Raw genomic sequence first — 24,941 nt, forward strand, 5'->3', positions numbered from 1 at the left:
ACATACTTACTCCATTGCATGGGCACATTTAGTATATTCACAACTCCTACCTCACCCTCTGCGGGGAAAACAATCTAAGATGGAGTCGCCGCCCATGCGCAATGGAGCCGAAAGGGAGGAGTCCCTTGGTCTCGTGACTCGAAAAGACTTCTTCGAAGAAAAACAACTTGTAACACTCCGAGCCCAACACTAGATGGCAGGATAGTGCACAGCATGTGAATCTGCAGCGTCTCATGCCACGAACAGCACTAGCTGGGGGACCTTTGCAAAGCTTGTGAATCTACAGCACTGCATCCCATCAACAGATGTCTACTGGGTAAGTAACGTTTCCACGTATATATGTGTATATTCACTGAAAAAACAAAGGTTACAGGGATGTTACAGTCAGGAAATAGAATTTAAAAAACCTTAAAAATTCACTGAAAAAGCAAAGGTTACAGGGACGTTATAGTTAGCTCCTAAATTTCCTTCCACAAAACCAGAGAAATTCTGAAGTTAGTTACCTGAGCTAACTATAACTTGAGCCACTGCTTATGACATCACATATTACATCACTCATGACAGTCAGTGACATCACTGATGACATCTCTGGTGACGTCTTGCGCAGAACCACTCACACACCCTATCATACTCTTACACAAACTCAGATAGATCACCATCAATTTCTATGTTTTTTTAAAATTCCTTTTCCTAACTATAACGTCCCTGTAACCCTTGTTTTTTTCCAGTGAATTTCTATATTAACTGTATGTTAATGCAACCACGCTCTACTGCCTGTCTTTCTGGGTATAAAAATAGGTGTAAGAGGGTGGGTCTGGGATGGGATTGGCTGTGAGAGTCTGTCAGGGTGTGTGAGTATGTGCATCAGTGTCTTAGTAGGTGTGTCAGGGTCTGAGTAGGTGTGTGTGTGTGTGCATGAGTGAGTGGTCTGTGACTGGGTTTATGAATGTCTCAGTGGGGTCTGTGTGCGGGTGCATGAATGTCAGACTGGGTCTATGAGTGGGCGCATGAGGGTCTCAATGGGTCTGTGAGTGGGCATATGAGGCTTTGAGTGGATTTGTGAGTGGGTGCATGAGGGTCCAATTGGGTCTTTGACTAAGTGTCAGAGTCAGTGTGGGTCTGTGAATGGGTGTGTTAGGGTCTGAGTGGATGTGTCAGTGTCTGTGTGGGTCTGTGACTGGGTGCATGAGAGTCTTAGTGGATTTGTTAGTGGGTGCGTAAGGGTCTCAGTGGGTGCATGAGGGACTGTGGGTCTGTGCGTCAATGTCTGGATGTGAGCGGGTGCATGAGTCTTTGAGTGCATGTATAATGAATGAATTATTGTATGAATGAGTCTGTGGGCTCTCTACCAAATTTTTTTATATTCGTGAATATTTTGTGAATATTTCATGAAAATTCATGAATATTCGCACATTTTCATGAATACCGTGTATTGCGGGGCAAAATAATTTTAAACCCATAATTTTCCCCTAAAACAAACCTATATCACAGTCCTGGGGTCAGGGTAGCCCACCCTGACCCTTTATGCCACTTTCAATTAGGATTTTCACCCTTGGTGACCGTGTCCAGTAAAATAAAATGGCGGCCGCAACTTTCTAGTCAGGTTGCAGTCGTCCAATTACAGGGTTTCTTTTCGCATGTGCATTCGCTAAAATAAGCGAATATTCGTGAATTATTCAGAGCATATTCAATATTGGTTCTGTCGTTACTTCGTTTTCTTTTTTATGGAAGCCCAGAGGCAGACTATTTGGACCATGAGATATTCCTGGACTGACAATCAGGGTGTTCCTGTGTCATTTAGGTCTTGCACACACATCCGTAATGACGTCACGTTCGCAAACATTCAGCACATGTAGTGCTTCATTTATAATTTTGAAAAATTTTCTCTCATTTAGGGAGGAGTATATTGTGCTCGGGTGCAGTCAAAACATTTTATACCATTAGAAAAGACAGCTGTTTTGTGGAACTTCTCCATCATAACATTGACAAATATTACACATGTGAATGGATGATTTAATGGCTACCTCTCCGCAGCATGGCACCCTGGAGTTGCAGCAGGATGGATGAAGATGTTGGTTGTGATATTCCGCTTGAAAGCCAGTAGTATCTTTTTGACCATTTTGCATGTAATTGTAACACTGGTGGGATTATCACAATGTTCGTGTTAGATTTTTCAAGAACTGGGGGTGTCTTGGCTACTACTTCATCTCTTGTAATAGATCTTATTCTGTCCATGTTCATCTTGTATATTATTTTTTTATATTCTGTCATTTAGTATGTACTGTCATGGGTGGAATACTCTAAGTTGTGTTCTGCTCCATATTTTATCCATTGTCTTAGGTGTGCTGTATTGTGCTCCTCCAACACTGGCACTATCAAACGTCAGGAATTAGTCTGCTGCAGCCTCCATTATCCTCTTTGATTGTTAATTTTCACTGTTGCCTTTAAGTAATGCTATGCTAATGTAACCCTATTGTTTTGGAGCTAGTATTGTTATTAATAATTTCCTGATTCACCAGGATTGACTCTTTCATACATTTACATGCTGAACTCATTTGCCATTGTCTGGTTGTGAGTCTCGCGTAACCTTAAGTAGCAGTAAACAGTGTTAAATTAACACTGGGCTTCAACTACAGTACTTGTATAGTAGAACTTCCACCTAATTTGAAACCACTCAGACTTCAGCACGTGATTTGGAACTTCTTAGCTCTCCTCTACTCCCCTTAGTTGCCACCGTAGCTCACATTTCTACCATATGTGGAATGAGTGAGTTCTCATGTAGAACCCCACTCTAGGCTTTGTTTTTGTACCTTATCCTGGTTACATACAATACTTTGGCAGACCTATCCCAGCCCTACATTTTGCTTTTAGAATACTGTAATGTGTTGAAGGTTTTTTTGTGGATAGTCTCCATTTTGGCAAGGAAAATCCTTCACTAACTGCCATCATGACTGACCAGGAGAGGTGATTTATTTTCTAATCCTGCTGGGTCTTTGGACAGAAGAAAACGTACACTAATGTTCCCTTCCTTTTTAGAGCACCCAGCATCTCTTCCGGAGTGTGTACACAGCATCTCTTCCGGACTGGTGAAGACTTCACCAGTCGCTCATGTTAAGATGAACAGTTGGCTTTTCAGGAGAATGCATTGTTTCCTCATTTGTGTTCATTTTATTTGAATCATTAAACAGCCACTTAAAGCAGAATGATTTTTTTTCTGCGGAAAATAGTGATCTGTAACTTGTATGTCAATGTTTCTCTGATCACACAGGGGCCTTGGATCACCTCCGGGTCTTTAAGAGGACTGGGTAGGTGAGGGCCCTTGGAACTGACTTCCAAGAGACATTACAGAGTGGGATGTGACTTTTTAAACTGAAGTTTACAATCATGGTACATTTTCTCGTGTGTGTGTGTGTGTGTGCTGTTAATTTGTGTTTTGGAGATTTATTTTAATTTATTTCTCCTAGTTATCTATTAATAATAATAGCACAGGTGACGATTGCACTGTTCAGATTGTTCACCATATTCATTTTATTAAGGTTGGCTGCGAGTCATACTACTGACTATGCAATGTTCTTTTTATCAGACTGCCTTAACTTCCATTGCAGAATAGGTAGCATCTTTATTTTACATGCCATGCAGTTGCGCATTGAAGGATGGTTCAGTGGTCTCTTTTTGCATACCATGGGTGTAATATATTCGAAGAAGTCATCCATGATTTTGGTGATAATCTTTCTCATTATGTCTATCTAGTATTGTACACTGCTGAGCATGCATTGTAAAGCAGCTTCAAAGCAGAGTGAGAGAACAAATTGAATGGAATTAACATGGGGAAAGTGAATCCGTTCTCATTTTTACTGTCCATACAGCACATATGACACCTTAATGCTGCTTCAATGAACTGAGGGGTCCTCTCCCTCCTACACTCCCCTCCTTTCCCATTTTGGTCCCCATGTAGCAGTTTGAAACAGCCTTGTGGTGCATGTAGTTAAAGAAGCACCCAACATGACAGAACATTCCTTTCTTCCTTATACTCCCTCACACTCGTTTTCCACTCTAGCACTTAAAAGTAGACTTCAGGCAATATACTCGCTATACTAACATCAAAACTGTCCTAACATTCCCTTTCTTGATTGAGCCTGCGTAGTCTGCAAGACCTGCTGTATTCAGTAAAAGGATTTTGAACCGGCCTGCTGCTTACCATAGGCTGATTGCTGTGTCACTCTTCTTTGCTGCCTCCTAACTGGTTTGCACAGCCAATACATCACTTTCGTTCTTTGCTGAGGAGCGCTGACCAAGTACAGTTTCCTTACGCTTTGAATTGTTTATCTGTTGTTTGTGGGAACTCCTTTTTTTTATTGTTTCCTGCCTCTGCTCTGTGCTTTTTGGCATTTACAGTTGTAGGGTGCCGGCTTTTATTTTAGATGTGCGGCACATGCTTCAGGTTTAATTTGCATGCAAAGTATAATGTAAACCCGTTGTTTAATTTTATTTTTTACCAGTTTAATTTTATTTATTACAATTGGCAAGTACTTTGTAGAGCTGATGCCAATACTCGAACCCGGTTCCCCTGTCCCAAAGTCAGCAGCTCTGTAAGTTACGCCAAATCGCGAAGTTGTTTTCCTGCTTCCAGTAAGCTGGCAGTTGGTTAGCGCCTATCAGGCTGGTGTCAGCGCAACTCAGAGTGACAGATAAAAGACCAGACCATTTTAATCACATTGTGGCCATGCAGCAATGGAAGCCCGCGCAGATTCAAAGGAAGTGATTGTGCCAGCTTACCTGTGAGGCTCCAAAGATGGCTAGAGCATCTAAAGCTAGTTGAACAGGAGATGAAAACAGATGTCACAGTTGCTCTTAAGAGTGTGCATGAACAGGTGTTAAAGTTATTGGTGAATAGACGCGTGCTGAATTGTGGTTTGAGGGTTAGGCACAGTTTAGCCTAATCTTTTACTTATTCTTGACAGAAAATAATATTTGCATTATAAAAATGTTTTGAAAAAGAATGGAACTAATGTTAAACTGTCTACATATATCAATGAAAATCTATTATTTGGTTTGCGGACATAACTTTGCACTTCTTTTGCATTTTTTGTGTGTTTTATACATTGCCAACAATGTATCTTCGGGCTATTCCAAGCGCTTCTTAAAGAGCCCACTTGGTCTTTTATCTTTCAAGGTCAATAAGAGGTATAACAGTGCCAAGAGGGCTTAGTTAGGCAAATGCATCTGCTGTGTTAAATGATGCTTTTAGAGTTTTGGTCTCACAAACCAGCAAGGAAGCTCCGTGGTGTGAGCTGTCAGCAAATGACATGCAGGATACAGGTGTGAGACCCTGCAAGGCTGACTAAGCCTTTTATCTCTGTTAGGCTGATGAAATGAGTACAGTCGATCTGGAACATAACTTGTTTTATTAATGTGCCTATGCGCAGTTCAGTTCGCGGGAATGAACCATGTGAATATGCATTATTTATGCTTTGAGGTCAACACAGCTCACAAAGTCCACTCACAGTGCTTTGTACATGTGCCCAAGTTTACAATTTTTATAGTTTTCTAGAAGTAACTAGGTTATTCATTATATGTACACAAGGCTTGGAGAGCAGGTGCCTAATTTTTACATTAAACACATTTACATTCAGGGAATCTAAATTAAAATCCTTTACTTAGTCAATCTGTATTCTGAAATTCAAGCACAGATAACCTCCTTGCGTACCAACATAATCACATTAATTCCTTGACCCTTTAGGAAGAGATGCACATAATGTTTATTTCAAAGACCATGCATTGCTACAAAACAAGCTCTCTGCTTTTACACCTAACAGTTATTTAGAATTCAGAAAAAAATTATTGAACAATGGTAGCAAATTGATATTGTACACTGGCATTATCTCAACACAGTGTTGCACTAATTTAACCTCATATGTCTGGCGCCACATTATGGATGCAGTGCAGTCCCACTGTGCTGCATTTGCACTTGTATGCAGGTCTTACAGTGTAATACTGCACCACATTGCAACAAAAATAGAGGCAGAGGACAAAGTTCTCTTCCAAACTTGGTTGCGAGTTGGTATGTTCTCACCCGGGGGGGTGGGGGGGGGCGGCACCAATGCAGCGACGCTGTACCTTTGACGTGACACTCCTCAGCAGGCGCAGGTCACCGGCACCGCGAGGCTCCGTCTCCCAATGCTCGGATGAACTCTCCTCCACATCACACCCTCATCCCCGTGCAGCGCAGCTCTGTCTATGGCCTCCAGGCGATGATGACCAGCCCCGGGAGTCTTCCCAGGGCTCAGGCAAGAAGTCATGAGGCACGGGTTGTTTCTGTCGCAACAGAAGGAGGTAGGAAGGGGGGTGGAGCAGCGCCGGCGACCGCTTACCGGCGCTGCGACATGCTTCTGCCATTTCATGGCATTCAGCGACTACAGGTCGCAGCTCCACTCCGCCCCTTAGGCCCTCGACTCCTCAATGCCACACAGCGCACTCTCCTCTCAGCTCCTCAGTCTGTGGCCGGATGCCGGCCATTGGTAGGTAGCCTCCGAGGCTCCCGAGAAAAAGTATACGGCGGCTGTAACACCCCCGGCCAATGCCCACCGCCTCGCAGAGCTCCCAAACTAGGTGGCCATCTTCAGCCTTGGCCAGACCACGCCCTGACCCCCCTCACCCACCCCCACCCTAGTGGGATCTTAACCTGGTCCCTATTCATATGGGTTCCCTTTCAGCTGTTACGCAACTGCCCACTTTGTTGATTATCAAGTCGGCCTTTCTAGTGGCCATAACGTAGTCTAGGAGGCCCATTCTATACACCCACTTAATACCACCTTTTATCCAGACAAACTGGTTCTTACAACCTGTGTCTCTTCTCTCCAAAGGTTGTCACATTTTTTCATGTAGACCTTGACTGCCTTCTTTGCTCCGCCTCACCCTTCCCCAGAAGAGGAGAAGCTCCACTGTCTGGACCCAAAAAGAGCGTTGCTGTTCCACATTGATCTCACAAGAGAGTTCCAGGTGAATGATCAACTCTTTGTAGGAAATGTTAGGGCTAAGAAAGGGTAGGAAGTGCAGAAATGGACCATCCCATGATGGATAGTGTGCTGCCTTAATATCGCCTATGTATTGGCCACGAAACAACCCCTGTGGGCTTACATACTCATTCTACCAGAGCCTAGGCTGCGACCATTGCATTGGCTTGTGGAGTCCCTGTCCTGGACATCTGCCAGGCAGCAACGTGGGCATCCTTGCACATGTCACCAAGTAATACTGCCTGTATGGTCAAGTCCGTCGAGATTGGCATTTTACCCGTTCGGGTCTGCAGGCCATTTTGGTCTAATCTGTTCACAGACCCACCTATGTGAAAGGATGGCTTGGGTACCTATTCTAAAGTAAGGAATCTACAACTAGTTGTCTCTATTAGATCAACAAGTTACTTACTTTCAGTAACAGCTTATCTTGTAGAGAATCTATCTAACCGCAGATTCCTTACTGACCCTCCCATCCTCCCTGCTCTGCGAAGTGATTCAGTAGGGTCTCTCTTCTTAGGGCCTTAGTAATTCACACCAGTGTATCCGCATTCTTCGTGGCTCTGCGCTTCTGGCCTGGAAAAGTTGTGAAAAGAAACTGACAGCTGGGTTGGCGCCTAAATAGTCACTGTGCACATCACATCCGGCATGAACAAAGCAGAGCTGATCAACACCACCTACCTGCATGCAGGGGTACTGCTTGAAAACTTCTAGATCCAGTTTGACACCAGTGGAATATTCTAAGGCAGGCTTCTCCAACAAGTAGCCCGTGAGCTTCTGGTAGCACTTCTGTTTTCTGTAAGTAGCTCTCCTGTGTGCAACCCAGAATGCTAAATTATAAGATTGTAGTTGGTTGAATGAATATATAAAGCGAAAGGTTTGTTTTTGAGATAGAAATGTTTGTATTATCGGAAGTATAGCTGATGTCAGTAGAAAATTGGTTACATTCCCAAAATATATCTAAAGTTGATATTTGAGTGATAACTCATAAGGTATTGAAATGTATTACTCATATTAATACATTGGTGCCAGGGTCATTGCAGCTATGGCTGTTATGTATTACACATATAGAGAAAATCCACATTGAGAAAACCTTTTTACATTACTGCTGGCATTGGTGCCTCAGGGGGGCACTCTGCCATGTGGTTATGATCATGTCAGATGTCGTTACTATTACAACACTAATAATATCAGTAGCTCAGGATGATTTTCATTGAACATATGTAGCTCTTATTGCAGAAAAGGTTAGAGATCCCAGTAAGATAGAACAGTTCATTTTTAGGATCTCCTATTCCCGCCCTGTCCCCTTACTTGGAAGCTGGAGCTTATCCAGTGTGACCCTCTGTCTGTGCCATCCCCTGGGCCACATACACCGCCAGTGTGTAGAATGCAGCGAATAACCTTCTCAGGAAACAGATCAGGGTGCCTAAAAAAAAAAAAAACTAGTGGAATCTCAATAGCACCACCTTTTTAGAGATGGCTACTCTGCCCATTCTTGACGAAAGGCAATGTCTCCCAGAAGCACGTTAATTCCTTGGTACTCCTAAGTACCCTCAGAATGTTTCTTTCAACTATGTCATGATCTGAGTGATAAATATACCCTCCTATATATTTGAATGTCACCGGATTCTACTTGTGTTGGAGGGATGGAAACTCCATTGGCTGACACGCCGCTGTTGATCTCAGAGGGTACAAGTGTGATTTGTCCCTGTTAATATTTAATTCTGGCACACTACCAAAATATTAACTTTTGTGTTTAAAATCCACAATTATGAGAGATTTATGAAAGTATTATGTAACTTATTACATAAAAACCCTACTGTGCTTGTGAGCATGTTTAACTTGTGCTCTTCTGTGTTTCCCATCTTCTCGGAGCTGCTTTCTGCTAATCTACATGCCCTCTATTTTGGTTAAATGATTAGTCATCTCTAGGTATGTGCTTTGATGCAAAATATCCCAGTAATTTTTGTCCAGCCGAAGCGTGTTACTTATCAGTACCTGGCTATTCCTAGTGATAACAATATTTTGTTAAACTTTAGGCCAAAAAATAAAGTATACTAAAAATGTACGCAATTGGTAAGAGATGTGCGTCTGTGGATGCCAAATAATTTTATTTGCATCTTGACAACGTTATTGCGGTGGTGAAAGGTAATCACCCTTGCTTAGTTTGCATGGGTGACCATCCAGTTCCGTGATGTAATTCTTTACAGTCAGATAGCTGAATTCCTTATGTTTTGTTTTTTTGTTTGTTTTTTTATTCGTGCCAATGCTACTGTGGAAAGAACTCGTCTTGCCTCTGTTTTTAAACTAGGCGGATGTTGAGTTGTTTGCTTCTATTAAAAAAAAAAAAAAAACTTTCAAAGTTTAATTTGAGTGGTTCTATACCTGTACAAGTAGATGACCCCCTTTCTCGCCCTAAACCAGCATTTTACCCAGGGCTCTAATATCTGAGGCTTAGCAGCCAGTGTGCATTCGCCTATCAACCATTTCTTTTAGATTCCTTTTTGGGAGGATAGTTTTTAGATCTCAGCATACCGGATGTTGGAGCTAAAGACATCTTGGGGACTTTCGGAAAGCTGACCTAGGAAAGAATTCCACCTGTTAATTACCATTGTTTTTGTGGTTTGTAACTCACATTTTCTTTCTTTCTATGTACTGGTTTATTTGCTTTAGGCTCTCTGTGTTTAGGTCTTCCCTGCCGTTACCTAAACCTTGTTTACTGTATTCTTCCAAAAATTCCCTTTCTGTAAACAGGCCTTTAAATCTTGTTCTTATCTTGTCACATTTGCTGTGCATTCAAAGGACCGAGGTCAAATGTCAGGCACTGTCTTCCTAGGGTGCTTGTTTATTTTTTTCCTCAAGTGAGAAGATTTATGTGACAATCTTGCTGGATACTAGTGATTTTTTCTAGCCCACAACAACCTTTAAATGAACTGTGCAAGTATTTCAGAACACAAAGGCACTCAAATGAAAGACATTTATGTTATTTCTGAAGTGTTCTAAATATTTTAATATGATCAAAGCAAATCATTGCACTAGGTGATGCAATTCCACACATTTTAGTTTGGGCACTGTAGCCGGGCGGTCCCGGCTACAAGCGAGTCGGATGATGTATCTGACGAGGCCGATACGTCATTTCCGCGTCTTCCCGTTGCCGGGGAGACGCGGTGCGAGCGAGGCAGGCGGCACGGTGTTGCCCGGGAAACGACGTCAGTTTCCCGGGCTGAAGGAGAACAAGAGGGAGACGCGCTGGGGGAAGAGAGGAGAGACAGGAACACGGAGACCGCGAAACCGGAGGAGAACGAGAAAGAACCGAGGAACAGGAGGAGTAAAGCAGACGAGGAGCAGGAGGAGGAGGGAGAGAGAGAAGAAGAGCCCCAGAGCCTGGAGAAAGGGGACCAGCAGGAGGACCACTACCAAGCCAGCCACGACCCTGGAGGGTCGTGGCTAAACAAGGTACGGTCCTTTTGGACAAAAAGAAGGGAAATTGGAGGAAAGGGGACTGGGGAGGGGTCATAAGGGAGGGTTGGAAAGGGAGGTGGAAGGAAGGGCACTATAATTATCACACCAGTGTCACTTATCCCTGCACTAAGATTAGATGTGATCACACTATTCCCTAAAACAAATACCTCACCGGCACCCACCCCCTCCCTTTGTGTTTACCGCTTCCCAGTCCAGAGATAAGAGAGAGAGGAGAACGCCAATTATACCCCAATACTTACCTTAGCGTTCTCCCTTCTATTTCCGGCATCACCCTGGACTCCGACGAGCGAGCACGGCGGATGGGCACCTGAAAACAAGACGCACGAACATAAAATCACGAACCTGGGAAAAGATACGAAAGAAGAACAGAACAACGGAGAAAGACAATAGTACCTGTAGTTTTGTTACCATACCCTACTTCCCTTATAACTAAAAATAAACCACTTACCACTAACAAAATAACGCCTCATTGGTCTTCATACTGTTCGACCTGCAACAGGCACTGTATAATTTTATTTGTAAAACTGTATGTCTGTGTAAATGTAGTGGTCATTTAATTTGAAAATGTGTTGTCTGTAATGGTAGTGCGCTACCATACCATGCATACTCTGCTCTATGCCACTGAGCTGTACTCTGCACCACTCTATGCACTCAGCGCTACTGCACTCTGCTATGCACCACTCTAATCTACGCCATTGCATTCTACGACGCTGCATTGTATGTCGCTGAATTCAGTGCCACTGCACCATACACCACTGTACTCTGCAACACTGTCCGCCAATGCACTCCACACCAGTCCGCTCTACTGTTTTCCACTCCAGTGTATGCAACTCCACATGAATCCACACTACGCCACTCCAATACAACTCTGTCACCCCACTCTAACTTTCACTCTGACACTCCACACAACTTTCTTCTACACTGCTAACCTTTAGCCATGCTGAACAGCAGCCCTGCTGGTGTACAACTTGGCTAACACACATTGGCAAAGCCAGTAGCTTTTGCATAGGCGCCACTTATTGGCTTTGCCAATGCTTGTTTGTATAGATGTTCTGTTGTAAGCAAAGTCAAGTTATCACAGCTCTAACGTGTTTGTTATATGTTTTTCAGATACTCCCCTGCTCAAAGATCTTTTATGTTGTAAAAACGATTTTCTTCACAGATCACACATTATCTCTTAGCTCTATCACCCTGTCTTTTGTTGAATCCAACAAGGGAAAGTTAATGCAATAAATAGCTGCAATAAATAGCCCCTTCCTATTCAGTGCTTGAAACTATAAATGTAAGTTAGGCTCACAAGCTCTCTCCTTATTTGAATGTAAAGTATTCACAAATTAAAACATTTTAAGAAATGTTACTACCATGAATAAAAACATGATTTTTATGTTCTAGGACTGATGCTCAAATGGAACAGTAAATTGGAAAATTAATTATGTGAAATCAGGTTACCTTTGGCTCCAAAATGGCACATGGTTTGATTAACCATATCTGGTTTCTATCTTGAATTATTAACCTTTTCATTGGTTTGATTCAGCATATCTGGTTTCCATCTTGAATTATTAACCTTTTCATTGACAAACGAAGTCGTAGCCATTGTATCAACATCTGCTTATATCAAGTCATACACTTGTTACAAATTAATGTAATCTTGACTAAACCCGGGATGCAGCATATTTTGTGTGTTTACAAAACATGATCATCATCTGATTTAATGGATAATTCTTGTTGTTGTTTATATTGTTCTTTCAATTCCCTTTGTGTCTAGTGGGATCTTTGACACCATTTAAACTTGCCGAAAACAGCCATACAACTCAAATAAAAGCTGTGAAGGAGTGAAACAAACAATATGGCCACATTGGAATGGATTTGAAGATTTTGTAAAATGAAAAATTCTTACATTGCCTGTTGTGATTATGGTCGTTGTAGAGCAGTCAAGAATCAAGACCTATCCAGGAGATGGTCTGACCCGTGGATGCAAATTGCTGCTGTTTTTAAAAATAATTCTTCAGTTCTTTCGCAGTTTTCTTCTTGTCTAAGTTTCTCTGAATCAAATGGGAACACACAAACGCCTTGTGTTAGGGTTCTGTAACATAGAAAGTAATCTCTAAAAACTGCACCGAATGGCCAGACTACATACTCAAGTGTTTTCCCTCTCTGAAAGGACCCTATTTGAGTCTCTGTAGGGATCTGAAAATCCGCTGCTAGCTTAATACCAATTTGAACCAAATTAACTGACACTTTTAATAACTTTTTACTAACACACGCAGACAGCTGATATACGATCAGCATGTTTTATTCATCTTTAGATACGCTGAATTTTGTAAAACTACGAGCAGTTCGTGCAAGATGGGACTGAGCTGAAATTAAAACAACATCAAACTGTGTCTTTGCAGCCAAACTATAGATACGGTGCTCATTCATGTTTACTCAGGATTTGGTAAATAGATGAGAGGTTTTACTCAAAACACCTCTTTTCATTTGAGACTGTTAAAGATTTGTATGGTTCTGACTACTCACTACATAGCTCATCGTGCTTGCAGTAGATGGCGTGTAGGCAAGGTGGTAAGAAACTCATACTTTAAAAGGGTTTCACTGTGGTCTGGTGTTTGAAAAGGACATGGAAAACAATAGACGGTGCCAAATTAGATGTTTCCCATCAAGATGCAGGGCATCTAACCTTCCATATCACCAATAACCTCTTGTTTCTAAACAAAACTTCTATTTTCTAAGTTGTTGTACAATTTCTTCCATTTTGAAGTAAGCATCCAGCTTTCCACTTGAAACTACAAAGACCTCCCTGGAGGTCGGTGTCAATCAGTCACCGTATTACACAGACTTTGTTGTGTCCTCACATATATTTGAGTGTTTTTGTGCACGCTATATTGGTCCAGGAAATAAAATGCTCAGTAAGGGTGTGAGGAAAGGAACAATGTAGACCCACTTCATGACTGTATGTTTTGTACATGCAGAACACTGGAAAGCAATTACGCTTCACTAGACCTTCAGTTCTTAAAGAAGCATGTAGCTGTTTTAGCAGCTTTCAGGCATACCCTTCTAATTGCATAAAATGTACATCACTGTTACCAAATAAACTGGTGACCACACTTTTAAAGGTTTGATAAACTAATTTTACGATTAAATGCAAGGCCTTTGTGTTGCATTAATTTTCCTTCATTCCTTCTGTTTGCATTGGAGCATTATATTTGAATAATCTGATATGTGCCTTACTTTCAACATGGTTGCCATATCTACTTATGTTCAAACTGAATACAATGTATTGCTCTTCAGGCTGTTTAGTAGCCTGAAAATCTTGGTAGGTGTAGGCAATTTAGGTAATATACTCAATGGATTTATATTCAAGCTACATTTGGAGACCCATAAGAGTTTCTCTGCCATCCGTTATTTTTACCTTTTTTTTTAATAAAAAAAAAAAACAATTCTAAAATTGTTAGTGCAAGGTGTTGCTTAAAAACTTCACCTTCTTTATTAATTGTAAATTTCACTCTCCAGAATTTTATTATGATCCAGCACAAGTCATGTTTAGTGATTTCCCTAAAATCTTTTAAAAAGCGGCATAATTCCCTCCTTACTAGAAATGTTTTTATTTCTGTTTGTTGTCTCATGCATATATTCTAACTAGCAATCTAATTAATGCTTTCTTGCCTAATAATTTTGGACGTTTTTTTCTGTTTTTGTGCAAAATCTATTAAAACCTATCTTGTTGTGTGAAATCCTCATTTATTTTCTATTTGCAAATGATTTTGAATCTGAAAAATAAGATGATCAATTTGTCAAGACACAACAAGTCTATATAGCTTTTCACCTTTAAGTCTGATTCAGATACCACTCGGGTCTCTAGGAACTTGTGGAAAATGCCCTGTAGATGGTTGGTTAATTTTGCGTATGGGTCAGGCTGGAATTTCCATTGATTTGGGAGTTATGAGGTACTTTTGTTAACTACAACTGTGTCTGCAAATTAGAGTCCATGTTTTTAAAGAGAAAGTTGTTATGAAAGGGGATTGAATCTGAAATACTTCCCACCAACACAAGCTAGTCCTTCAAAGTAGGTCTGTTGCCCATAGGCTACATGTTGTGGAAATGCTTTTCTTGTAACTCTCTTCTGGTACTATAGGATGTTCCTGAGGCTCCGTTGCTTGAATCAGTGTTTGTTCTGCAAATCTAATAGAATTCGTTTTTTCTTTAGCGAAGTCCAGTTACAGTATAAAACATATAGTGTAGTTTTCTTACTGGTTTATTCACATATCAATATCAATGGTTTTTTGGATGCATTTATTAGCCACATCTTATTTAAAAGTGCTCTAAGATGCTCCATATTGTGAAGAGGCTCAAAGACAACAATTGAGAAATAAAGAATAAACAATAAACACAACCTTAAAATTAAGAAAAAATAGAACAATGCTGAAATTAACATCCCTCATCATTATACATGATGGAAGTGGTTTAAAAAATGGGAGTCCCTTTGTTTAATTCTCTTCCACGTCTTTGCAGCCTACTAGAAGGGTAAAACCGTATCATACTTCACTAATTTCCTTTTTGAAAAGGAAACACATGAAGTCCAAATAATAACTAATGTAATAAAAAGTGACTGGAAACATCTTTCGCAAGCCTGTTTTTAAGAGGAAAAGAAATGAAAAGCTGGGCAGTGTTAGCAGATAGGCGGCAATATTTACAGACTGAAAAGCTGACACTGTGCTTATAAGTAAATCACCCTCCTACAGCATCCTATAATGTCCCACTGGGGAATGTTGGATCACTTAATTTTTATTGGCTCCTGGAAACAGGAACACAATCACTGAGCTCTTGTTTTTGTTTGCACATTGAAAGACATCCAACCTTTGAAATACTACTTTTCTTTAACATCATTTGAGGCTAGGAGCGTTTATGAGGGATTTGCTAACAAGATTATTTTTTTATTTTTGTTCACAAATAAGCTCACTTTATTTGAAATACCCTTTTGGGCAAGAAAAGGGCCAAGTCAAACCCAAACAATCTCTATATTGTGTGACCAACAAAAGAACATCATTCTGAAGAGTGCTGCCCCTATCAGAAGTCCAGGTGGAATCTTAAAGATAGGCTGAAGATCACACTTCATGGCTAATAGATAGGGCTTTTTGACTCCACTTCAGAATGTTCTGGAGTGCAAGGAGAAGGGTGACCTACTACAGCTCCTTCTAACCTCTAGAGACTTAGAGAGGGAGATCCAAAGAGACACATCCTTGTAGGAAATGACACTACTCCCCAAAGAGGGCCATAACATCAGAGGGCAGTGTAGTAGTAGCTTGCACACCATTGAAGCTGGTGCAGCATCGAAGCACCATTTCACAGTACCTGGCCTGGCAGTTGGGGCTGGACTGTACCCATGGGGAGCAGGGTCAAGAGTGGTTTGCATATGGATGGGTCCAAACTGGGATGGATTACACCTAGATCTGTGACTGGGGGCGAATGTTTGATTTGTTCTGCATCCCGTCGATCATCTCTTATTTTTCCATTTGACAGCAGAGCACTTGAGGACATCTAACACCACTGAATAGTCAACATTTGGACCACCATTGAGGTCAATTGGTCATCCACTGTCAAAACCACTGTCTTTCTAGGACCTTGGGCCTCTCACCTTTTAGGCTGATGCCAGGGCTACATGGGACATGTATGCCCAGGAGAACACTGCAGTCATCCGGCGAGTGAAAGCAATAATTAAAGAGGAAACTTCTTCACACTTCTGATTCAGAGTGGTCCAGGACTTACTTGCCTACACTAGGCATTCTGTGGGAAGATCCTGATCTCCTCTAAATTCTCACTCACTCTAAATTCTCATTCTCACTACATGTTTCTCATTCATACGAGGTGACTCTCCAGCACTCTGATTCGCTTCCTACTCATATCTCATCTGTTTATGACATCTGAATCTTCAATTAAGGTCTTATCAACGAAGTGGCTAAACTTAATACACAGATAGATATCCCATCTGCATATCGGGCCTTATTCGAGACCATTCATCATTAGTCAGCCTCCAGACCATTTAACCTTTGGCCCCAAAACTTTTGGAACTGCCTGTGCAATTTTTCCTAGCTGCAGCATCTGATAAGTCTGCTCCAGCTAGCCCTTAGAAAAAGTGAAGTCCATGATTGTCTAAGCAGCCCAGAAGTGATATGCTATAGCTCCGGCCCTCACTTTTGCCCCTGATAAAGAAATTAGTCAAATGTGGGTAGGAAGATGTGTGGAAATACTGCCTGCTATGAAGATGGCTAGCGCTACTGCCTTATTAGAGAGCTAAGACAGATTTTTGTGACATTCCCTTTAGTGCTTCATGGAAAAGCTGCCAAGGGAGGACAAGCAAGACCTTAGGAGGTGCTCTAAGAAAACATGCTTGTCTACAGTCAGGTGATTATTGAGGATACCTCTGTTCTTGTACCACAAGGATATTGTCATGGATTTTGTTTAAGGCATAGTCGCTGGCTTCACCTCACTGGCTCAATCCAGAAGCTCAGCTAGATTTTCTTCATCATCCCTTCTCAGAAAATTCACTACTAGGTTCTGTCAATGAGCTGCTAGGTTGGAGAAGAAAAATGGATAGAGAATGGAGACCTTTTGACCCCTTTGACAGATGCTGCTTTCCACAAAATCTTTAAATCCCTTAATGGTCTTAATAGCAGCAACGGAGACGGACTTAATACCAATTTATGCCTTCAAACGAAAGAGATGGCCAGCAATCATTTGCTGTCACAGGGAAGACAATTCCAAAACAGTGGCTCCCTTTTTCTCTCCCTCTCCATAGTACTCTGATTTGGAGGGCATGTTTTTTGGGGTTGTGCGTTGGTTAATCATCATGACCTCCTGTGGCAGAGAATAGCTGGAGACAAATGGGTCTTCAATATTGTTCAAAATAGATACTATTGAGATCCATCCTTGTAGTCCAACAAGACAGATCTGTCTGTACTATTGAGAACAACTCCGAAAAAGTCAACACCTGACTGGAGAAAGAATTAATAAAAGAAACTGCTCATTTCCATGAATAAACAGGGACTGATCCCAGTTGCTTTCCGATTTGAAAATGAAACCAAACAACAATTCCGATCTGTTCTTGATCTCAAAGCAGCAAAGAAATGAATTACGAAAAAAATCAGGAGGTTGGCGTTGTATCAGATTTACCCACAGTTAAATCAAGAGACGTGGATGTGTGCCATAGACCTCCAGAATGATTACTTCCACATTTCAGTTGCACAGAAACATTGGAAGTTTCTAAGGTTTGGAGTGGGTAAGGTTCATTTCCAGTTTAGAGTCCTTCCACTGGGGCTTAAGTCAGCACCAAGGACATTTCCTACGTGGTCTACAGTAATTGTGGTGTATCTCAAGAAACAGAAGTTCTTCATCTATCCCTGTCTAAATGATTAGTTTATCAAGGTTGCGGCATCTGAGGAAATCCTAAATCATTTCCAAGTTGCTTCAGAGTCCCTTTGCCGACTGGGACAGCATGTCAACCTCAAGAAGTCAACTGCTGTACCAAGTCAATCAGTACACCCTGTTGACACAATTCTGCATACCTGTTCCACAAAAAAATGTATTTTATAGACAGAGGCTGCCAGTTATTCGTGTGAGCGGTCAGTCCGCTATGAACACCACCCAAGATTTCATCTCAACTTGGATCAATGGCCTCTTGCATCTTTTTGGTTTCCCATGCCATGCTCCACCTGAGACCACATCAGCAATGTCTGGAAGACTAATGGTGCCAACTAATGGACAGCTGAGAAGACACTCTCATTCTGTCCAAGTCTTCAATTCATTCATTCATTCCCTTGATGGTGCCAGTCTAAAAATCTGTTGAAAGAATTTCAATTTCTTTTGCAATTTGCAACACATACATTCATGAGACACCTCTGTTCTGGGAAGGGGTGTTCACTTGTCCATCTTTCGGTTCAGGAAACATGGTCAGAAAATGAAAGATCTTACTGTATCAGCCTACTGAAATTGAGAGTAGACTTTCTGGTTTAAAGTCTTTTCTCCAGTCTTTAAAGGCAGGTCTTTCTTGTTCAGACAGGCAACACACCAACACCGAGATTTTAAACAAGCAGGAGGACTGAGTTCTAGACTGCTATCCCAGGGAGCACAAAGGAAATGGCTTACAGCAATAGACATAAGGATCACAGCAGTTTACCTTCCAGGTGTTCAAACTATGGAGTCCTACTCCTTCAGCAGGTTGTTTCAAGAAAACCACGCATGGGTCCTCATCAACAAAATTCCCCTCAGCATTTTTCAAATTTGGTGCATTTTACAGCTAGACCAATTCACAGATGCAGAAAACAAGAAATGTTCCATCTATTATGGTCTTTTTAAATGTAGTGATTTATTTTGTGGGACAGTCACTCAGCTCTTGCCCACTAATCTCCTGGAAGCTGCAGTCTGTTGGCTCAGTAGACTAACGCACCCACTACAGGAATCTGTGCTTGACCCCCTACTCTATTTTAACCCCCACTCAGGTCTACTCTGCCTTTTCATCCTCTCTAGATTGATTAAATGAGTATCATTGAGTTGGATAAGAATAAGCATCTCTTATATAGTGTCAAAGTAGGCACAGGTGACTGCCTTTTACGGATACACATGCTAATGTCAGTGTATCACCATCTGACTATTTCGTATATCACAGAAGACCTGGATAAATATAATTTACATGAAGATTTCTACATTCTTTTTCTAATGATTCTATTGTCCCTGGGATAGTGAATTAGGTTTGTCTGCGTCTGCCGGTAGTTCAGGTTCATGAAGATTCTGTAGTGTACTCTCTCAGTATTTCCTGTAGTTGGAATGTATGAGGGTATACCTTTTTTACCTGTGGGGTTCCTTGTGTTGTGGTGGTTTATTTAATTTCTTTTTATTAGAGCAGGCATGGAATACTAGCTCTTCTTTTATCAGCCAAAACCATAGATTAAGTAGGGTTGAGGTAAGTGAATACACCTTGAATTTTAAATCCCTCATGCTAAAAATCTTTGACCATGTTCTTATCTTGATGTCTTTCTTTGCTATTTTCCCCCTGATGTCGACTGAGATTGCATTGTCACATTGAAGAGTTGGACATTGATCTCAAGCCCTAACATTCAGGTGTGTTCGGTCTTTTTGACGCCTAGGATTCAACTTTATCCCTGTCATCACTGATAGGAAATTATGATAACACGGTGTTCTGGGTCCATTTTGTTTTGTGAACATGCTAAAGTGGTGACAGTAGTTCCCTGAGGATTTTTTCTTTGGTAAGCAGAGGATAACCAGTAACAGACACTATAATGTTCCTCATCCCTTCCTGAATCTTCATGGTCACCTGGACATTTTTTTGTATTATTGGTCACTCCATCACATTCCAGAAGGCTGGCTGGAAGCCCCTGTTAGTATATTATGCATATAAGTTTAGTAAAATAAAATATTGAGGCTAACGCCAGACCTTACTAAGGTACAGATGGTTGACTGGATTAGTTGGAACCAATGGCACTCCTCTTAATATTGATAAGACAATCAAAACATTCTGAAACACTGTGGAATCAGGGGATATGCTCCTATTTTCTGGCTCAAAATACAGGCTTAACGCAGGAGTTTCATGGAACAGTGCTATATAAAAACGTTATCACATTTGTTATGACTATTCGCTGGTGTTGAGTGCCTGTTAGAAACTCTGTTATCCTTGTGTAGTCTCTGACAATAGTGGCAAATATTGCCATTTCCCCTGAAATGAAGGTTTTTCCATGTTGCTATCAGCTAATGAACTTCTAACAAATGGGATCTGAAAATCTGAGGGCTTTGGTAAAGTAGGAAAACAAATATTGGTATTCTTGTGTACTGCTCTTCGTCACACTGATACAGCTTCAAGAAGTTTGTTTGTAGACAGTCATGGGAATGATCTTCACATCTTGTTTTGGAGGAATTGTACTTTTAACATTCTTTAGCTCTGCTTGGTGTGTAGGCTGGGTTTTGTTCATTTGGGTGAGAGAATTATATTGTCACTCATTTTGTCCACTTGATTGCAGTCAGCTGGACCACAGACATCAGTAGTTGATCCATTCTAACAATACACCAGTGTACATTGAATACCCATTTTATGTACAGATAAAACCTCAATATACAGAAACCTGTTCGCAGATTCTTTGGTAGTTGATGGGGAATACTGGAACTGGTCTTTCTGCAAACAACAAAATTAGATAACATTTTACTAGCATTAACAGTAACGTATGACCTTCCTCTTCTTAGTTGCCATCAGCTTTTACTTTGTCAGAAACAAATAAGTGAGAAGACCTATTCAACTATGGTAATATGTTTTTATTTGGGATTTGAATGATAATGGTGTGAATCAAACACATTGTTTTTAAGTCTAACTCCCTTGTCCAGGCTCATTTCCTTTGCTATCGCATGGGAAGGTTCACTAAAGTTGTTTGTTTCTGATGTCTACTTCTAAATGCAGATTCCTCAACTTGTGAATACCCCCAAGTGCCAGACTGGATCCTGAGATTTTTCTCAGCAACTCCCTCACACAATGGTAGGTGGCGTCCTGCAGCTCGGCGTTGGGTCAGTCTTGCCATGATGTGATGTCAGCACCATACATAACCGCCACTTCCACACCCTGAAGTCAGTTCCATTGTTTCTGCGCCTTTCACCCGGGTCCAGAGCTTTCTCCCTCATGCTCTGTAAGACTTGACGTAGTCATTGCTAAAAAAAAATAATTTCCTGCCTGCTAGGGACATGACACTTTCTAAAGCAAGTGGTTTCAAACCTTGTAAGGGCTCCCATAAACAGCTGTTGGTGATGGTGTCTGGGCTCCAAGCATCACTCTACATTGTGCAACAGATGTGCCTTGATGATCCCGAAGACCATCTGGCACCGTTGCAAAACATGGGTGGAAGTCAGAAAAGGCCTGGTCCCTGTCGAAGTAGAGGGAGTTGATGCGCTCCTGCTCCCTAGGCTGATCTCCAGAGTGCTTGTAATCAAAATATAGATCTTTAGATAAACCCAAAAAAACAAAGAAACACAGAAAGTCCAAACACTGTTACCCTACATTCCACTATTTGGAGTCTTATGACACCTGGGGTACCTCCAGACAGCCAACTGTCTCCTACCCAGAACCAATTCCAACCCACCTCCAATTCAGCCCACCTTCCCTGGCCCTGCAGTGACATTGCAGCAATTAAGGGAGTTTAAGATTTTATGGACTGAATCTTCGGTACCTGACTGGATCCCTCTGGCTCCCCTTTGTACTATAGGTATCTGGGGTTGCTCCTAGTCGGTTCTACCACTGGTGGATCTGCCCCTGATGCCAATTGTGCCACTTCACCTCCAGAATGTCACCCCCTGCTTCAACCCTGAGACCAGTACGTCTTATGATGCCACAACCCACATTCCGGCACTAACACCACTGATGGTGTAAGGGCAGCAAATAGTCCTGTCAGATTCTGAACCAAACCCAGAGCGACTTTTGTCAAAATCCATGCCCCTAGGGGCAACCATCTACTCAATCTCCTGCTTCTTACAGGGAGCAGAGCTATTACTTCCTCTCTTACTGTATAAAACTCTTGACATGCCTTGCACAGCACAACACCTCCAGGAGAATCTGTACGCCGACAAGTTCAAGCTCTCTTGGCCAACGGAACCGGAGAGTTTTTCAACATCAGATAGTGGCACTTGTTATTACCCTTTTTACTGGTGCCAAAGAAGGATGGAGGCCTCTGACCTCCTTTCTCTGCATGAGCAAGTTCAAAAAGATCACCCTAGCCCAGGATTTGTTTGCCGTGGGCCCATGCTACTGGATGGTGGCATTGGATTTCCAGGATTATTATTTTCTCATCCACATTCTGCAATCTCAGAGACCCTAGCTACGGTTTCAAGTAGACCACAAGCACTTTTAGCTCTTAGTGCTACCTTTGGGCCTTACCAGTGCATCTCGGGTGTTCACAAAGGTGATTGCAGTGGTCACTGCCCATCTGCAGAGGTTGGGAATGCCAGTCTTCCCAAACTTGTTCGGCTGGCTGCCATCAATGTTCCAAAGTCACAACTAAACCTGACTTCTTCGCAACCGCTGACCTTCATTGGAGCCATCCTGCACACCATTTTCTTTTGAGCCTCACCTCCACCTCAACGAGTCTATCACTTTTGGGCTGTGATCTTGATGTTTCAGCCCTTGACTGGGGTTAGAGTGAGAGCGGCTCTGAGGCTTCTTGGCCTTTTGCATCCTGCTGGTGAACCATGCTAGTTGGCACATGCAGGCTTTGTAGTAGGATCTGAAGTCTCAGTGGGCTAAGCACCAAGTGACCCTTTCAGATTCCATCGAGGTGTTGGAGGGGACTGTCAAAGACCTGCAGCCCTGGCAGCTAGACAGCAACTGTACCTTTGGCAAAAAACCCTCCCCGCCCCCCTAAGAGCAAATGGTTGTGACAGATGCATCATTGCTGGTTTGGGAAGTCATCTGTGAGAAGTGGAGCTCACAGGAAACTCCTCTCCACATCAACGTGGTGGAGTTGCAGGTGATTCGCTTGGCACTGAAAGTGTTCTTCCCGACCTTCAAGGCGGAACTGGTATATGTTTTTACAGACAACACAACCTCCATGTGGTACCGCAATAGACAAGCAGTATGGGATCATGGGTTCTGTGCCAGGAGGCCCTGCGCCTCGAGACGTGGGTAAATGGCCAAAGCTCCATGCTTGCTGCATAGCTCCTGGAACGATCTTTAAACCACAGAGAGTAAGAACTCAACCAGTGTTGCCTAGCAGATCACAAATGGCACCTGTACTCTGAGGTGGCACAGGGGTCTTGCAACAGTGGGGAGAACACTGGGCCGATCTTTTTGCCACCACAGAGAATATATAGTGTCCAAATGTTTGCATGTTAGAGTTCAAAGGCCGTTCTTGATCAGAGACGCCTTTTGCTTTGATTTGAGCTTGGGCTACACATTCTCTTTACCTCTCCTACCCAGGGTCTCATGAAGATCATGATGGACCGGACTCCAGTCATCCTGGTGGCCCGTACTGAGTGAGGAGAATAAGGAACTCCGAGGTACTGGACATGGGCATCTGTTGTTTGCTCTGGCTGCCCCTTTGAGAACACTGTCTCAGCAGCAGTGCACGGTCCTGCACCCAGATCTGCACAACTACAGTTTCATGCATGGAGATTGAGAGGCAGCAGTTGATGGCTTTCGATCTTCTTTCCAAAGTAGTTGCTGTTATCTTGGCAGGCATGCATTGCCCGCTGAGAGAGGTTTGTTGTTTGGTATTCCTCCTGCAGTATTCAGCCTTTACAGGCACAGTTTGCTGACATACTGTTATCTTTTCATTAATTGTCCCAGCAAGGCCTTGATGTCGCAACAATCAAGAGTTGCTTATTTGCCTTTCTAAGCCTTCCTGATTAGCCATCATTCTTGAAATCACCTGTTATGATCCGTTTCTGTAAAGGGCTGATCGATATGTTTCTGTCAGCACCTTTTTTGATGCTTCAATAGGACATTAATTTAGTTCTCACTTAACTAGTGTGCCCTGTTTGAACCACTGCACAGCTGTTCTCTCTCCACCTTCTTACACTGAAGAATATCTTCCTCATATCAATTGTGTCAGCTGATCATGAATGAACTACAAGTGCTGTCTATCCAGTTGCTGTATACCACCTTTTGCCAGAGAAACTGGTACTAGGAAAAAGCAACGTTCCTACCAGAGGTTGTCACATGCTTCCACGGGGGGGTTTACTTTGCCAGGTTCCTTCGCTCCACCTCATCCATCTAAAGAGGAAGAAAGATTTCATCCCCTTGATTCCAAAAGAGCTCTGAACTTCTACATGTGTCGCACCAGTGAACATCGGGTGGATGATCAGCTCTTTGTGGGTTTCACTGGGGCTTCAAAGTATAAATGTGTACTTAAAAGAACCATCTTCAGATGTATTGTTTTATGCATTAGATATTTTTTGTGATGGGCAAGAAACGCCCTTTAGAAGGTTTTCTCTCTCATGCAACCAGAGCAGAAGCTGCTCCCACTGCACTGGTGTGTGAAGTGCCAATCATTGACATCTGCCAGTCAACTATGTGGGTATCAATTCAGAGGTTCACAAAACACTATTGCCTGGATAATCAGGGCTGGCTACAGGAGCATTTTGCCAGTCTGTCCAGAGAATTTCCAGGTCTGAGCCATTCCTCAGTCTCACCATCTGGGTAGATACTATTTGGATCTCTAGTAACAAGGTGAAGAAACTGTGGCAAGAAGTATCCATCAGAAGAAAAAGATATGTATTTTTGGTAATGCTCTTTCTGGTGGATATTCTATCGAATTGCAGATTTCTCACTGACCATCGCTTCTCCCTGTTCTATGGAATGAACTAATGTAATTCATGTTAATAAGATTCTACTCAAGAGATCAGTACATTGGTGCAGTCTGATTTCCAATGGCTTAGTGTCTGATGGCGTGGACAGCAATGAGAAAG

The 24,941-nt window shown here is 42.1% G+C and overlaps 1 protein-coding gene across 4 annotated transcripts in view; it reads left to right on the top strand.

Moving 5' to 3' along the window:
* The window catches only part of NSD3 (nuclear receptor binding SET domain protein 3), a 1,432,226-nt gene that overhangs the window by 561,089 nt on the left and 846,196 nt on the right, over positions 1–24,941 (top strand). The window contains exon 10 of one of the 4 annotated variants that reach the window (XM_069214021.1): positions 12,259–12,456. The exons of the other annotated variants lie outside the window; for them this stretch is intronic. Coding sequence (XP_069070122.1) covers positions 12,259–12,329 — 71 coding nt within the window. The 3' untranslated portion in view covers positions 12,330–12,456. Of the gene's footprint in view, positions 1–12,258; positions 12,457–24,941 lie in introns of those variants that run through there. 4 annotated transcript variants of the gene reach the window in all.

The sequence above is a fragment of the Pleurodeles waltl genome, chromosome 11 (assembly GCF_031143425.1).
Source record: "Pleurodeles waltl isolate 20211129_DDA chromosome 11, aPleWal1.hap1.20221129, whole genome shotgun sequence".
Classification (NCBI taxonomy): Eukaryota; Metazoa; Chordata; class Amphibia; order Caudata; family Salamandridae; genus Pleurodeles; species Pleurodeles waltl.